Below are 17,561 nucleotides of genomic sequence, written 5' to 3'. Positions count from 1 at the left end.
CCAGACAGAAGTTTTTTTTCCATCTTTTCATCCAATTTTCATTTCTCCTATGTCTTGTTCACTCTATCCATGACAAGTGAATGTTCCCATGCTTTAAACAATGTTTTCGATTATTACATTATTTGAAGAAAATCCTTTAGATGACATTGATTTTTATTTGTTACAATTTTTGGTTGCAGTGGCTCCTCAATGTCACCATATCCCGGTAAATCTCGAATTACATAATCAAATATTATCTAAAATCACAAAAATCCCTTCTTGAGGGAAAAAATCGGACGAGTCGATGATCCACCGTTTCTGTATTACATGACAAAAATTATTTTAAATCAAGAGACTCGGTAGAGTCTCGGGACAAGTACATTGACAGCCCTGTCGTCTGCTGGCCTGAGGCTCTCGCCGCCGAGACTATCTTTTCTCTGAATCAAACGATTATATCGGTGGTAGGGGTAAAACTGGCATGTCATTTTCTAGAATTGCGGAGCTCAAGAGATATTTTGTTAAGCGAAAATTAGTTTGGAGACTAATTTTCAAAATCCCTTTCGAATGAGCCCGAAACCAATACGATCAGTAGCGTAATTGCTGAGAAAAAACTTGGCACCGGCTCAAGATTATGCAAAAAGCTACTAACACATTTATAAATTCGACGTATCTGTATATAATCCCATCAAAGGCCTCATGTCCCTGGGGTCTAACTTCGCGGCGGTGTCGCGGACTGACGTCACATGCCAGCACCTCCACCTCGTCGCTACATAGACAACCCGAGATATTATGAAAAAGGGTTATGTTGTTTTGACAATGCGAAGTTCGGGATGTGGGTATCATGTGCTTGATAAATTCGTGGTAATCAGTTAATCGTGTCATTCTTTTCTACCGTGAATTCTTTCTAAACATAGATTTATTTAAATGAATAATTGGTTGAATGTAAATAAATTCCAATAAATTTTTTAAAACTTTTATCAAATAAAAATGTCTAATTCAATGTATTTTTGTCATATTTCCTTAAATTTAGTTTGGCCGTGCCCTCCGGAGTCCCTTTTTTTCACCTCTTCAGCTTACAGTTTATCCACACCAATTTCTATTCATTCTGTGGACTATATGTGTGTTGTGTATTTCTATTTCCTCCTCATTGAGTTCATCAACATAGTTTGAAGATTTATGACAATAACTCTTGTTCGATCTGATCGCTTATTTATACACCCCAGTTTGAAAAAAATCTTTGTACCAAGTAAATGCATAGATATTTACTTGAGTTGTTATATTACATGATCAATTTTGAAGTTTATTTTAATAAGCCATTGGGTGATTTGTTCCTCGTGATATTAAAATTTGTATCTTGGACAGGGTTGCAAAAAATGCATTATTTTTTTTAATGCATTATCATTGTTATTAACCATTTAAATTAAATGATCAATAGAACTATTTTCCATCTACCATTCATTGACCTACCATTTATCAAATTTTCCATCACATTAACCATTCAATGTTCATTTAGAATATTCTTTATTAACCATTGACTCAAATGTTTATTGAAAATGTGAATTTATTTGTAAATTTACATTGTGAATTTACAACTTACTATTATAAATAAAATTTTTTATTTACTATTGTGAATTTAAAAAGGAGTACATTGATATTTGCGCCGATGGTTTTGTTTCGAGAAAAAATGGCCCTGACCCAGCGACCCAATGACGAATCATCCAAATGTTTGAAAAAGAAGTAATGAAAAAAAATATCTCAAGAGCCAAACTTCGTATATTACATGAATTGATATGTTTCGTCGTCTCCTAAATGCCAATTGAATTGCAATTCCTTAGTGCGCAAATACTATGAAAATTTCTTTAGAAATAAGAAAAATTCCAAATATTAAAATAATTAAATGGTAAATATTCGAAAAATTAGATGTTATGAAACTAAAACTCATTCTCACAGTGTCGTAATGAACCAGATATTTCCCGCACCGCAGTACATCCAGCGCAGAGGAGATTTCAAATATATTTCTTAATGGAATTGGCTTTAGCCAATATCCTTTGCTCGAAATGATGGTCAGTGAGTCTATTAAATTTCGGCAAATTTAGCATCGTGGCATAGCTAAACAGCCTTTCTACCGGAGCAGAAGACGGTAAAGGCGTATTGTATTTTAAAAAAGTTTTCCGAATGTTCGGAAACTTTTCTAACATAGCAAGATCAGATTCCTTGCTTTTTAAGTACCTAGTTACTTCGGATTTTATCTCTCCTTGAGATAATGAGGGAGTAAATTCTTCGATGGTTAGTGTGGAGGTCCCGAATTGAAAATCATCATCTTGATATTCATTGATCGGACTAGATGCTAGAATTGATGCTTGGAGAGTTACTGCTTCTATAAAACGCTGGTGAACCGTTCTTTGTTCGACTTCATTGTATTGCGTTAACCATCGGCCTTTGAAACGCGGGTGCGAAATTGCAGCAATTGCTGCGTCAATATTGGTTTCTGAGAAGTCCAATAATTTTTTTAATCGGATGTTTATCCCGTCAATCATAACTTTTAGCAGAGGGTTGCAAAAAATTATGTCATCGTTCGTTAAGAGTTCTTTGAGTTTGTACTGCACAGACATTAACGTTGGTAATAGAATGCCATAGAAGCACGAATCTCCCTGCAACAAATCGATGGCGTTTGCGATAGGCGCCGAGCATCGTACATACTCCACCAGGTAATTAAAGTCAGAGATTGTAAAAGATTTTGGTAAGTCGACAATGTCTTTGTCGATAAGCTTTGTCTGGATGCTTATCAATTGTTTGAAAAAGTCATAAAGAGAGTTCCACCGTGTCACAACTGGTCGTTGAATAGCGATTCCTAATTTCAATTTCAGCACCTCTCGTTTTTTTGGAGAGCGCATTGATTTCAACAGCGATGTACATTTTGTCGAAACAGAGCTATGTTTTCGCTTTAATTGATCATTCTGGGCAATCGCTTTTGCTGTGTCTATTGACGCAATCAAATTTAGTGTATGGCTAGCACATTTACAATGCTTGGGTAGATATCTTTTGCATTCTTCACCAAATTCTTTTTCCACAGTAACCAAATCTTCTTCAGCCAAATTTTCTTCAAATACACTGAGGTCCAAGCTTTCAGCGATGCTCCGATCCTGGTCGTCCGTTTCACCTATGATATACAAAATGAAATACAGACTGTGTAAGATTACAGCATTTTTCTGATCTAAAGAAGTAGGAGGATTGGTACTTAAAATGTCCCTGCATTATTTCTTGATACAACTCTTAGCAACAATATAACTTCAAATTTGGAGTATGCCAGGAAAACGCTAGGTTTACTGACGGAGAATATTTTGAAAGAGTTTTGTCACAATCCTTACGTGTTGGAATCATATCCGACTCCTCAATTCCTAGTTCTCGAAAGGCCTTTCCAAAATTGCTTGCGTTATCTGTAACTGTCGCTCGTATTGTTTCCGGCGTCAATCCAAGCGATGTATGAATATCGTAGAGAAGTTTCGCAATGGCATCGAAAGAATGCGTTCCAGAGAACCTTCTGCACGCAAGAGCTGCCGATTTTCTTGTCAACGTTTTCGAATCAATCTGTAGAAGTACCGAAAAGTATACACGTTTCAACGATGCAATTGAATTTTCACGTCTACTATAAATTCCAGGACGGATATCAAGATGATGTATCGATTTCTAAGCCATGAGAATGGACGCCATTATGATATGAAGTATTTGCATTCAACATTTTGAATAGAATGATTGCAATCTAACAATAAGGGTTTTTGCAAATTTACATAAGCTGCGGGAAAAGGTTGAATACGAATTCGTCATACAATGACCTGATTTATCATTGTTACAAAATAAAATTTTCACGGATATTAAAAATATGAATTCATGGATCTAGGTGTTCGAGACTGTGATTCTAAAGGGTCACTTCGAACTCACTACAAATCAAACAATTTCGAAATCCTAAAACAGAAATTCTTCAAACCGTAAATGTAAGGTAAATGTATGGTTAACAACATCAAGCTCATCAAATATATCACCAAAGATATAAAAATGGAAATGGAAAAAATATTAAAACTACTCATGAGTAGCTGAGTAATATTCGAGTACATTAAAGAATAGAGAAATGAAAAAAAACCGAGCATACGAAAAACTATTTTCAACTTCTTCGATTGCAAGGTAAAAAAAATCCGGTATAATCATGAGTCTTATACTCATGGAACAACCACTTATCGTGACAGTGCAGGGTTTCTACGAGAACTAAACAGTAATTTTTAAGGAAAGCTTCTCAAGTTATTTTTCTAGATTGGTTATAAAAATAATGCAAAAGGAAGTCGAGATATAACAAATACAAATTCATTTACCCTGCTCACTGTAACACCCAAAAATCGACGCGCTCCTCCTGTCCACATATCAGCCGTGGTACAAACCACGCCTCCTTCTTCAGTTCTAAGTTTTATGTGTTCGCGAACTTCGTTCATTGTTTTTGTTAAATTCATTTCGACTCTTTTTCCTAGAGAGTATCGAGACAAATGTTTGATTTTGGTATCACCTTTTTCGATTTTAAAGTCTGTGAAGCAGAAAATAAATGTTCATTTATACACTATGCTTTTAATTTGAGGGACCGCATTGCCTACTAGTTCTAAAAACAAGTCAAGGTAAATTTTTTTCGATTGAACTAGCAGAAAAAACAAAATTCGTTTTGCACTTGATTCTGACCTATTTAGGAGCATATAAAATTGTATATTTCGAACGGGAAGCTAAACGAATTGTCTGAGACAGAAAACGAGTTGAATAAAAAAAAACTATGAATAGTGGAGACTATCATATAATATTTGTTGATCGATGAGATTTTATATTCTAAGTATGAATATGGTTTTTCCTGAAATGAATATGCTTAATGACATACCATTAAAAATTTTTTGAAAAAGTGGATCCTCCACTATTCCAAATGGCAACATAAATTTTAAAACGAGATTAGCAATATTCTCCTCAAATTCGTCCTGGTTGAATGTGCACGACCACCGTTTCTTGTTGATGACCAACTCACTCCGTTTTTGACGATTTAAATGCGCATGTTCTACATATCTCTCGTGAACCGCTGAATGCATTCTCTAAATACATGAAATTTTCGATATAAATAATAAAATTCCATTATTATCAAATTATTTATGGAAATCGGAATTCAAAAAAGTCATTACAATTCAAATTGTCCTTACGGAGATTGCAATTCTTTGGAAAGCCTAAATACGGTGGGAAACTCAAAAATATTCAAAATTCTCAAACTAATTCGAAACATCGTTGAAAATGAAAAACATTCACAAAATGGTTAAAGGTGATTCGAGGATGTATAACATTCATTCAACAAGATTGTCACATTTCTTTCAAACACTACAGATTCTTAGCATATATAATACAATCATGCAGTGATTTCGAAAATCGGCATGAGATTTATATACAAAAAAGTTAGCATTCTGTTTCAAAAAACTATTTAGGCATAAATTTGTTCTTTTAATACTGAAACCTGGGTATAGATAAAATAAAAATACCTCGGATAATACAAAATTATTTTCCTCCATAAGATTGCTGAAAATTTTACACGATTCGATTCATAAATGTTGGAAGTTCGAAGAATTTTCTAAATTTTCATTTCTGCATAAATATCATTACCGAAAATATTGAATATAAATTAATAAGTATAATTATATTTACCTTTAAATGTGACGTGAAATTTGACGTTGTTCGAAAAGTCGCCGACATCAATTTTTTACACGTCATACACTGTGCATAAACAGGTCTTTCCAGACTCGATTTTTCAAAGTCGACTGAAAAAAATGTACCATCAAGTAGAGGCATTTTGCTGACTTTGATCCTGAGCGGGTCATCGTCGTCGATTTCAATGGGGACATTTGTATCGTCCTCCGGATTGTTATTATCAACCTCATCGTTATTATTCGTGTGTCCGCTGGTTGTCGCAGTCACGGAATCTGTAAGTTTGCTTTCCATCATCTTCAAATCCGAAAAATTTGTCCTTGCTGATTAAAAAAGATTGAATAGTTTTTCACAATTGCATACCAACTACGCTGTTGACGTTGATTGATGTAGTTATTGACACTTGACTCAATGATTTTCCAATTCCACTCAAAACAACATCATCATCATCATCAATTGTGATTTTCGATCTTTTTATTGGCCGCTCATGTGTATCACCCCTATACGGAAGTATTGTTAATAAATAAAATAGGTCTGGAAACTACAATCAAATACATACGAGTGAACACAGCCAAGCCATATTCCCATGGAAGAAAATTTGAATAAAATACGCATCAACTCCTTGATGATTCAATGTATATTGTTTTAGAAATTTTTATTATCGATAAATGAATGAGGTTTTGACTTGTACGATTTCAATGTAAAAATAAGTAGCCCTAAATTCCCAGGTTTAAGGAAATAGAATGATATTATCGGCATGGTTTTCCAGATCACAAAATTATTTTTGCACAGTCGAAGCTTGCACAAAATTTAATCTTCTCTTCAAGCATAATTGAAATTTTAAAAATGTATGCGAGTATTAACTCTTTAAGGCCCGACTTTTTTAAAGTAAAGCAATTTTCGTCACATTCTGTATATGAGGGTTCTCGGGATCGCTGATTACAAATCTAATGATAGTTTTTCGAAATTCAAAATCTGCGATCCCAAAAGCCTCCGAGAAACAAGTTTCAGACATAATGAATCGATTTTCGAAAAGTTGTGCGCCATTTCGTGAATTTTGGAAATGTGATATCGGATTCGTACTTAGCAACCCCGAAAACCCCCGAGTATCAAGTTTCAGGTCGACTGGATCTCTTTTCAGAAAAGTTGCCCGCTCTATTAGATCTGCCATTTTGAATTTTGAAAATTTTGAAAATCTGACATTGGATTCGTCATCAGTGATCCCGAAAACCCTCGAGTAACAAGTTTCAGAATAAATGAATCGATTTTTAAAAAGTCGTCTGCCACACTGAATCCGCCATTTTGAATTTTGAAAATTTTGGAAATCTGACATCGGATTTGTCTTCAGCGACCCCAGAAACCCTCGAGTATCAAGTTTCAGGCAGATTGGATCTCTTTTTAAAAAAGTCATCCGCTCTATTAGAACCGCCATTTTAAATTTTGAAAATTTTGAAAATCTGACATCGGATTTATCACCAGCGATTTCGAAAACCCTCGAGTAACAAGTTTCAGACCAAATGAATCGATTTTTAAAAAGTCGTCTGCCACACCGAATCCGCTATCTTGAATTTTGAAATTTTGGAAATCTGACATCGGATTCGTCACCAGCAACCCCGCAAACCCCCGAGTATCAAGTTTCAGGCAGATTGGATCTCTTTTTAAAAAAGTCGTCCGCTCTATTAGGTCCGCCATTTTGAATTTTGAAAATTTTGGAAATCTGACATCGGATTCGTCACCAGCAACCCCGCAAACCCCCGAGTACCAAGTTTCAGGCAGATTGGATCTCTTTTTAAAAAAGTCGTCCGCTCTATTAGGTCCGCCATTTTGAATTTGGAAAATTTTGGAAATCTGACATCAGATTCGTCACCAGCGACCCCGCAAACCCCCGAGTATCAAATTTCAGGCAGATTGGATCTCTTTTTAAAAAAGTCGTCCGCTCTATTAGGTCCGCCATTTTGAATTTGGAAAATTTTGGAAATCTGACAGCGGATTCGTCTTCAGCGACCCCACAAACCCCTGAGTATCAAGTTTCAGGCAGATTGGATCTCTTTTTAAAAAAGTCGTCCGCTCTATTAGGGCCGCCATTTTGAATTTTGAAAATTTTGAAAATCTGACATCGTATTCGTCATTAGCGACCTCGTAAATCTCCGAGTGACCATTTTTAAGAGCTAAGCTTATTAACGTAATTTAAAAATTTGCAATTTTTTTGCAATTCTTATCATAAACATTCATTTATTTATTTTGTTATAATTACAAAATTGTTATTAATTTATTGCTCTATATACATTTTCTTTACAAAGTAGTATAAATTTGTGGGTCATTGGCGTTTAGAAATAAAAAATATGTCGAGTTTTAACAAAGTTATGAATTCATATTTGAATGCAAAAATAGTGTCGATCAAAATCGCTGAGCTGTAAAGGGTTAATCGAGATTTTTTTCGCCCACTCAAGATTCAAATGTATACTTCTTTCAAGTTTTATTCACTGGAAATATTCGTTGCGAATTATTCCCAAGCTACTAATAATAATGAATATTTTAGCTGTACTTACATATTTACTCAGGCAAATAACGTTTCCACTTAGCGAATCAATAACACGGCGATCAAAAGGTGTCTGTGTAGAATTTGCGATATGCTATCAATTCGCAAGCCACCTATTTATAAGGCAATACAGCAGACTGAGCGCCAAATGTCATGTGTCGGTCAATGGAAACTTTTCACAATACGGAATAAACGTCTGGAATTTGCTCTTCTTGACGCAAGTGGCGTTAAGAGCGCGAGTTTCGTTTTTCGCACGTTTTTGGGGCGCCGCGCTTACGTCGTTACAAATTAAATGTACCCGTACATTTCACTTTATAGTAGAGTACAGGCTATCCCTACCAAAACCCGTCGTCAACGCTGTGGTGAGGAGCTGTCTTCGAAGTACGCTGCTAGAAGCGTTCTAACACAAAAAACATACTGCTAATACTTACAACACAGGTAGCAGAATTTCGAAAAGGGAATACTTTTATATGTTTTATATGTATGATATTTGTGAATATCACATATAAATTTAATAGATAATATAAATAAATATTATATGTATATCTATTAAATGTATATTATTTTATTATATGTATACTAAATATTATATGTATATCTGAGCACTTGAGTCCTGCTCGTACAATTCGGATGGTTGCTTAGGAGTTATAGTTCTCATGCCTGTTATCTCCAATAACGAAAAATTAAACAGAGTTTAAATCACGTCGGAGAAAACGGTCATTATTGTTCAAAACCGTCATGGGGACTATACACGGGGACACGGGGAGCCGAGTAACTCTCGATTATAGTCATAAAATTGATCTAGGACCAAACTGCTCTCGCTCCTTGTAATCAGAAACCTCGTTTACTACGCTAGATAATAGATTTTTTTATTCATTATTTGAATTCAATGGTTAATAGAAATATTTTCCATTAACCATTTGAATTAAATGGTGAATGGAAATATTTTCCATTAACCATTTGAATTAAATGGTGAATGGAAATATTTTTCATTAACCACTTAATTTGCTAATTAATGAAAAAAATTTCCATTAAAAACTTAAAAAGTAATGATTAATGCATTACTTTCGAAATAAAATTTTCGCAACCCTGATCTTGGAAATGCAATGGACACCTCAAGTTTGACTACATGATTAAGCGACATGTATATATTGAGTATTGCCACGTCATGTTTGCGATTGGCATTATGGGTTGAAAAATTTATGTTTGCAAGTCTATACTTGATCATTTTTGGATGCGTTCAAATATTTAATCTGCGTATAAACATAGAGACATGTCAAATTACTCCATTTTGCTTGCTGCATCAATATGCACCATGTCTTCCACTTTTTTTTAAAATGTATCATAATAACTTTCAAAAATGTGACTCAGGAAATTCTGAAATGTTTTTTTTCCATAGTATCAAAGTTTGTATTACTGGTATGCAGCGAGTACCTGTAAACTTTGATGTTTCTGTAATGCTGCTGGCGTTCGAAACATTTCATTTTTTGGTTTCAACTGTAGTATATAAACAAAGAAATTCATTACTAAAGTCTTCAGCCGCTTACTACTTCTGCGAATAGGGCTGAAATTGTTGTCGTCGAAAGCCAATGCACATATACATTAAACAATTTGAAGTTCTGTTCGTTTTTCAGTACGCTGTCTTTTTACTTTTAGTTTTGGCATGACTACTTTAATGAATTTGTGGTAAGAAAATGTAGATGAGTAAACCACAGCGGATACTTGCAAACTATGAAAATTTTGTGTATTGGCATGTGCACCAAGTATAATCACTTCCTATTATTTGATTATGGAATGTGGATAGAAAAAATAGATAATAAAAATAATTCAAAATGCTACAAAAAGTCATCGATGGCTCATTTATGAATAGCATAAGAATTCATGGTTTCAGAATGCAATGCATATATTAAAAAATAAACAATTCTGTGTACATTCACTTTGCATCTCTGCGTATACTGATATAAATGAAAAAGAATACTTCAAAAAGTCATCATAAGGCCATTTTTGAATAAAATAAAAATTTCTAGCTTCTGAATGAAATATATTTTTCTAAAAATTGCCAATTTTGGTCGACTTGGTGAGCATTATATGTTTTTTTTGTCTCTTTCTCTCTTTCTATAAAGATTTGAGAAAAATCAACGAATACATTTGTTTCATTAGAAATCCATCATATCTTTTTTATTCAAAATGATTTCATCAAAAAAATAGAAAGCAATATTTATAAATAAGGCGAAAAAACTTCGCGAAAATGGAAAAAATTCGTAAACATTACGAAGATCATTACGAATAACATTTGAATAATATACAAATTATTATGAAATGGACAGAACTTGACTAAAATCATTGAAAAAATTATTTTTAAATATCACAACAAAAACATTGAAAAACTTTAAAACACCTTATTGAAAAACTTTTTATATCGTTTAGAACTAGCACAGACAAACGATTTGATATAAAATCGAAAAAATTCTCTCTCGGGGAAAAAAATTTGGACGAGAACATCGATGATCGCCCGTTTTCGAATTATACCACAAAAAATGTAAACAAAAATTCTTAAATCTCACAATGAAAATGATTTGAAACCGGGAAAAAATATTCCAATCCACTACAATAATACAGCATTACTGAATAATATTATCCACTAATATACCTATTATGAGGTATTTTCAACGTTAATGAGAGTTTTGAATCGAATTTCAAACATTAAACACATAAAACAAACGTCCATGGTTTAAATTGTTGACTATAATTATTTGTCATTATACGGCGTTCGGATTTATTGGTTTAAAAACATAAGAAAAACATTATATACGTAAATTTTATTTATTTCAGCTTGTATGGCAGAGCATTCCTCGATAGATCAACCAATATTTCAATTTCGCATTTCACACTCAATTGATTTTTGTTCTTGAGCTCATTAATTGCAAGTTACATAAGATTTAAAAAAGAATTTTTTACTATTACGACTATACTGAAAATTTTGAAATTCTTGCCTACTAATAGTCAATTCATTTTCTTGATTTTGCAAAATAAATGAGTAAGGTGGTACAAGAATATTTAGATGTGACGAGCACTTTTGTCACATATGTGAATATTTTTTAAAAGATTGCGTTTAATTAATAACAAATAGCAAATGAATTCTCCTATTATATATAGGGGATATTATTGTACATCGTTAAATAAACGAAAAAAATTTTGCACAATAAATATGTTTAAGCTTCTAGAATGACCCCCCAGTTTATATTACAATGACGGCAATTTTTACTTCTCCTTTCTTCCAGCGAAATAATTCTATTTGGTATAAGAACTAACACATACTTTTATTGGAAACATTAAACGGATAATAAATCGCATTTCAGTAAATTTGCAACCGGATTCTGCCGTACAATTTTCTTATTTTATTATAGATTTTTATTTGAATGAAAATTTTAAATGAAAAGTGATAGGCCGGACAAGTACTTTTAACACATATCTAAACATAATTTGTACAGATCCAAAATTGACGTCGAATATTGTCAATAATACCAGGGGATCCTGAAAGTCTGAGGGAAATCGATTTTCTTCTAAATCTCTGCCACCATAGAGTAATAAATTACAATACCGTTAATGTGATTTTTTTTAGATTCAAACGTCCCATAGAACAATTTCATAATATTAAAACTCGGAATTACTAATAAAACGCTTGTTTTTCGATTGATATCATAAATTTCAGTGCTGCACGAAACTCAAATGGTAACTTTTTTGATTCATTAGAACTCTCTCAAGTTCCTGATGCTTCCCAAATCAGAATGAAAATTCCGAATTACCATTAAATACTTGGCTTCGAATTGATATCATAAATTTTAATGCTGCACGTAACTTAGATGAAATTTTTTGTCAATTGATTTAGCTTTTAGATCAAGATAAAAAGAGGGAGGCATCGATGTGGAACTTTTTTCGAATTGTTCTGTTGAAATTATTTACACTTGGTAGTATATTACACTACAAGGGCAGAAAGTTTGATAGCCCTGAACTGCGCGTGTGGTGTATACTATTTTTCTTCACAGCCGGTCGAAAGTATGTTTCTTCCGAAATATGCATCTATCGATATAAATTCTTTTAACATTCTTCTTCTAAATTTCCAGCTATCGCGTTTCCAATTGTTTTCGAAAATTTTTAAAATTTGTTTCTTCAATAATTAATTAATTATAGCATTCCGGAGAAGATTATAAGTTGACATATTTTTTATTTTATTTTTTCTTTCGATTGTGACCTCTTCGAACTCTGTAGCTTAATGCGTTGAAGAGATATTAATTATTTATTTTTTTATTGCATCAAAAAATGGTCTCGGATTTTCGCACACATTTTTGATATTTATTTGTTTTATTTAGTGACAAATCTCGTGCTATAATACATTTTATATATCTATATATTGTTTTTCTGGTGTCATAATGCAAGTATATACCTATATATTTTCATGACGTATAACGTATGGTGTGTTGTTTATGCTGATAGATGAAGAGGTTATAAAGATCGCGAATTTGACAGTTCACCGATATCCCGGTCTGTAGCACAAGTATATACCTATATACAGTCCGACCTCCTAATAAGCACGGTAGAGCCCCCAAGGGGAAGAGTATTTCCGAGAATTCGGGTACCCCCACCAGGCGCGCGCTCAACGCTCACTGACACTCTCTGTCTCTCTCGCTCTTTTTAGCATGCGAACTTCCTAATAAGCACGCTTGAACAAATAAGAATTTTTTCACGGTAAGTAAATATGTAAAATATCTATCGATTGGATGTATAGAAACCGTTGTGTGCAATACATACCACAAAATTGTTTTGTATGATGCACATAGTATTACATTGTATTGATAGGGTATACATATGACATATGTCTTCACAATAGCAATCGAATGAAGTGACAAATATTACAGTATGGCAGAAACAGTGAAAAGACGTAAGAGCTCCGACTGTGGCATACAAGTCGAAGAAAGTACTAGGGTACAATCTGTATCTCAAAGCGTATCCGTACCTGTACTTTATTCTACAAAAGAACCGACCGTAATGAAACGTAATCGATACACGTTTGAGGAAAAGAAGAAAATCTTGGAGGAGTCCAAAAAATCAACGTCGCAAGAAATATGTGCCAAGTACGCATTGAATGATAGCATTCTCCGTAGATGGAAATCGAACCAGAATGTTATCGAGAATGCCGCCAAATCGAGCAACACCAAAATATTGAAAAAAATAAATAAATCAAACGATCTTGATGCGGAATTGTTTACGTGGCTTGCCGATTGTCGCCGCAAAGGCATTCCCGTTTCTGGGCCAATGTTGTGTCAACAAGCACTGGTCATTAACTCCAGGGTTGGCGGATCAAACAGCTTCAAAGCTAGTCATGGATGGTTGGCAAAATGGAAGAAACGAAACCCCGTGAAAAATTTAAAAATCACAGGTAAGTAAAATCGATGATCTGAAAAACATTAATGAAAGGTTCAAATGCAGCATGAAGTGTGCTACACACATACACACTAGAGTGCTTGACAAAAATATTTGATTTTTTTTCTCACTCTTACCCCCTCAGATTTTAGTATTCGATACAAAAAAATCGTATCAAAAAATGAGCCCTCTAACTAATTTCTTAGAGATAGCTAATCTCACTTGAATTTCCCGTTTAATTAACATGGGGAAATTTTACTTTTAGGCAAAAGTGAAAATACTCGTAAGCTACTTAAAATTTTTGCGATTTATGCATAATACATTGAAACTTATTCTTTAAGCTTTCCAAAACCTTACGATAGAACATAATTATCAACTACTATACAATAGGCATTACAGCCACTGGAAAAGTAAAATTTTTTTGACTAATAATGAATTATGTATTTTTCTTTGTTTTTTCTACTCAATTGAATTCTCGACGTTTTTTTTTTCATTTTGTATTGAAAAGATATCGATACGTACCAAAACTTATATAAGAGTAGCTCACGAGTGTTTTCACTTTTGCCGAAAAGTAAGATTTCCCCAAGTTATTTAAACGGGTAATTCAAGTGAGATTAGCGACCTCTAAGAAATAAGTTGGAGGGCTCATTTTTTCACACGATTCTTTTTTCATCGAATACTAAAATCGTAAGAGCGTGAATAAAGAGGGGGTAAGAGCGAGAAAAAAAATCAATTTTTTTTAAATGAAGCACCCTAATACACACATGCGCAGAAAACAAAAAACAATTTAAATTTTTTTCTTCCCAACTCCATAAAATCAGCGCACGCTAATTCGAAACTTTCCCATATTATTATGCGTTTTGAAGGGGAGAAACTATCAGCCGATGAGGAAACAGCTAATCGGTACAAACAAAAATTTTCCGAATTAGTAGCTGAAAAAGAACTTAAAAGAGCTCAAGTTTTCAACATGGATGAGACTGGATTAATGTACAAAAGTACACCGAAAAGAACCTTTGTCCCAGCAGATGAGACACAAGCTTCAGGTGGCAAAAAGCAATTAGAGCGAATCACCATAGCAACATGTTGCAATGCTGATGGTTCCTTCAAACTGCCACTGATCTTCATCGGAAAATCTAAAAACCCACATTGTCTGAGAAACATTGACAAAAACAAATTGCCTGTATGGTACCGTAATCAGACAAACGCATGGATGAACCTGGAAATTTTCGAGGAATGGTTTAAGGACATTTTTGTCCCTAAAGTTGAAATTTTCCTTAGTTCAAAAAACTTGCCAAAGACAGCGATACTTCTGGTGGACAATTGTCGATCACATCGATATATCAAGGTCAACGACATCGAAATCCACTTTTTTCCTCCAAACGTCACCTCTCTTATCCAACCTATGGATCAGGGCATCATACAAACAGTAAAACTACATTACGAAATCAACCTCGTGAATGCAGTCATCGAAGCTCAGGATGAAAATGTTCGGTTGATCGAGTTTTTGAAGAAAGTCGACTTGTACAAAGTCATTATCTGGGTTGCTGATTCTTGGGAAAAAGTTAAATCCAGTACAATTGATAGATGCTGGAATAATATATGGCCGAAAGAATTGAAAGATGCGTCAACTCAAACCGATCAGAGCTCACTGACTTTGGATAATCTTGATATTTCCGTGGGTACTGAAGTGACTTTCACTCCATTGTCTGCAGACGACCGTGATGTGAATGATTTACTCAATTGCTTGAAAAAAGTCAGAGGATATGAAGAGGCCGATGCAGCAACAATATTGGAGTGGGTTCGGAAAACTGAAAAAAGTATGTTTTGTTCTTCATTTAATTTTTTTTCATGCTGGCCATGAGCTGTGCTCGTTATGCTATTACTCGGCGTTTAATGATGCATTTTTATACATATAGAATTGAATAAGTTTTTTTTAAATATTGATTGCACATTCTTTGTTTTATGTATTTAGAAGACGACATCGCAGAATTCCATTCGTCTGAGGTTCCATCTTCAATGGGAGAATTCGGCTCTATTGAAAACTATTCACCTCCAGTTGATCACGTCATGAATCAAAATGACTGTCAAATGAACGAAAATACTAATTTTAATTATTTGTCAGAATCTTTGGAAATTTTGTACGAAAGTTTTTAAATAATAAGAAGCATTAAAAACGATCATACACATTGTGTATTCATCTCATTTTAGTCTTTAGCTAGGCGTGCTTATTGAGAGGTCCACGTGCGAATTCACTAGAGCGCGACTCGAGCTCGGAATTTGAGTCGGAGTGGGGGAAGTGCTCGAGCGAAAAACTGGGGAAGCGTGCTTATTGCGGGCGTGCTTATTGGGAGGTTGGACTGTATTTTAGAAATGCTAACTAGATAAGGTTATAAAGATCGCGAATCTGATAGTTCACCGACACTGCTCCAATTTTTCCGGTTCTGTAGAAAATAGATAAATGCAGGACAATGTTTTGGTAAAAGTGGTGAAAAAAAGTGAAGAAGAAAAAAAGAGAAATAAAGGCCGAGGAATCCGACAGTGTTATATGTAATGGAGACAAATCGAAAACTGTCAACAACATTCGGATTGATGGTATAAAATAACCCAAAACAGGAATGTCGAAAGAGAGCAAGGGACTACAAAAGTATAGAAAGGCAGTATAAACGCATAATCTGTAAACGCATGACAGATTATTCGAAAGTGCTTGATTACAAAATTTTTATTGACAATTCGAAACTGAGGCAATCGATATTTTTTTTCGTTTTGCGACCACGGGGGTTGAAGTTTTTCGTTTATAATACATGGAATTTTTCTGCGTTTGTGGTCACGATTTCACTGTGGGCCTCAAGCCGTTTGGAAAATCTTGAAATTTTCAGAAATTATTTCACAAGCATGTTGTTACACGGAAAAAATTTCCAATACTCCTAACAACAATTAAGATGAAGTCACATTTCCTTCTTCAAACGAATTTTATTTGTTATAGCAACTAACCTATTCTATTACTAAAGATTTTCAACTGATAATAAATCGCATTTTAATAAATTTTCGAGAGGATTCGTCTGCACAATCTCGTTTTTTTTATCATCACGTACACGATTGCACTTTATTAAAATCAACACAAAAACATGAGTGAATTGTTGCGAAGAGATAGTTGCCGCCGAGCATATATGGGATGATGTTCGAATTCAAGTGGGCGTGTAATGGCAGCGTTAATATTAGTTCCATAAAAATAATACATTAATTAAGGTCTAGTTTGATTTTTATTTGAATGAGCAATTTGAATGAAAAGTGATGGGCCGGACAAGTACTTCTAGCACATATTTAAACATAATTTGTATCGATTCAATCGAAGTCGAATTTTGTGAATAATATCAGAGGATCCTGAAAGTCTGAGAAGAATCGATTTTCTTAGAAGTCTCTGCCACCATAGAGTAACAAATGACTAGCTTTCATATGAATTTTTTGTATTTAAAAGCTTCTTAGAACAATTTAATAATGTCAAAATTTGTAGTGACTAATAAAATACTTGTCCACCGATTGATATCATAAATTTTAGTGCTGCACGTAATTCAAGTAGTAACTTTTTTCAATTCATTAGAAAATACTTGGCCTCGAATTGATATAATAAATTTTAATGCTGCACATAAACTAGATGGAATTTTTTTCAATTAATTTAGCTGTTCGAATCAAATAAGAAGAATGAGGCATAGGTTTCCAAAATGATTTTAAGCGCGATTTTTCGGTTTTTTATTTTTTACTTGTTATTTGATTCTTTGGACACTTTTAAAAATAGATAGAGATTAGTTTTTTTTTTAATATAATGTTTTTTCAAGATTTGTAAATTGTTTTTCGAATTGTTCTGTATTTTTTTTTATAAAATAATTTTTTTCACAATTTTTTTTTTTTCCAA

General features: G+C 33.7%; 2 protein-coding genes across 2 annotated transcripts; one reads left to right on the top strand and one right to left on the bottom strand.

Moving 5' to 3' along the window:
- Positions 1–1,644: 1,644 nt before the first annotated feature.
- Positions 1,645–4,994, bottom strand: LOC122417461 (uncharacterized). Its single transcript, XM_043430977.1, has 4 exons — positions 4,889–4,994; positions 4,344–4,549; positions 3,348–3,567; positions 1,645–3,139 (listed from the first exon to the last, which is right to left on the bottom strand). The coding sequence occupies exons 1-4, from the start codon at positions 4,938–4,940 to the stop codon at positions 1,986–1,988; spliced, it is 1,632 nt and encodes a 543-aa protein (XP_043286912.1). The 5' UTR covers positions 4,941–4,994; the 3' UTR covers positions 1,645–1,985.
- Positions 4,995–13,147: 8,153 nt separating this feature from the next.
- LOC122417460 (jerky protein homolog-like) lies at positions 13,148–15,896 on the top strand. Its single transcript, XM_043430976.1, has 3 exons — positions 13,148–13,667; positions 14,518–15,468; positions 15,624–15,896. Exons 1-3 carry the CDS (start codon positions 13,148–13,150, stop codon positions 15,803–15,805), a joined length of 1,653 nt encoding a protein of 550 aa, XP_043286911.1. The 3' UTR covers positions 15,806–15,896.
- Positions 15,897–17,561: the final 1,665 nt, after the last annotated feature.

Source organism: Venturia canescens, chromosome 10, assembly GCF_019457755.1.
Source record: "Venturia canescens isolate UGA chromosome 10, ASM1945775v1, whole genome shotgun sequence".
Lineage (NCBI taxonomy): Eukaryota > Metazoa > Arthropoda > Insecta > Hymenoptera > Ichneumonidae > Venturia > Venturia canescens.
The sequence above is the reverse complement of the archived record's forward strand: the minus strand, read 5'-3'. Positions and strand labels throughout refer to the sequence as shown.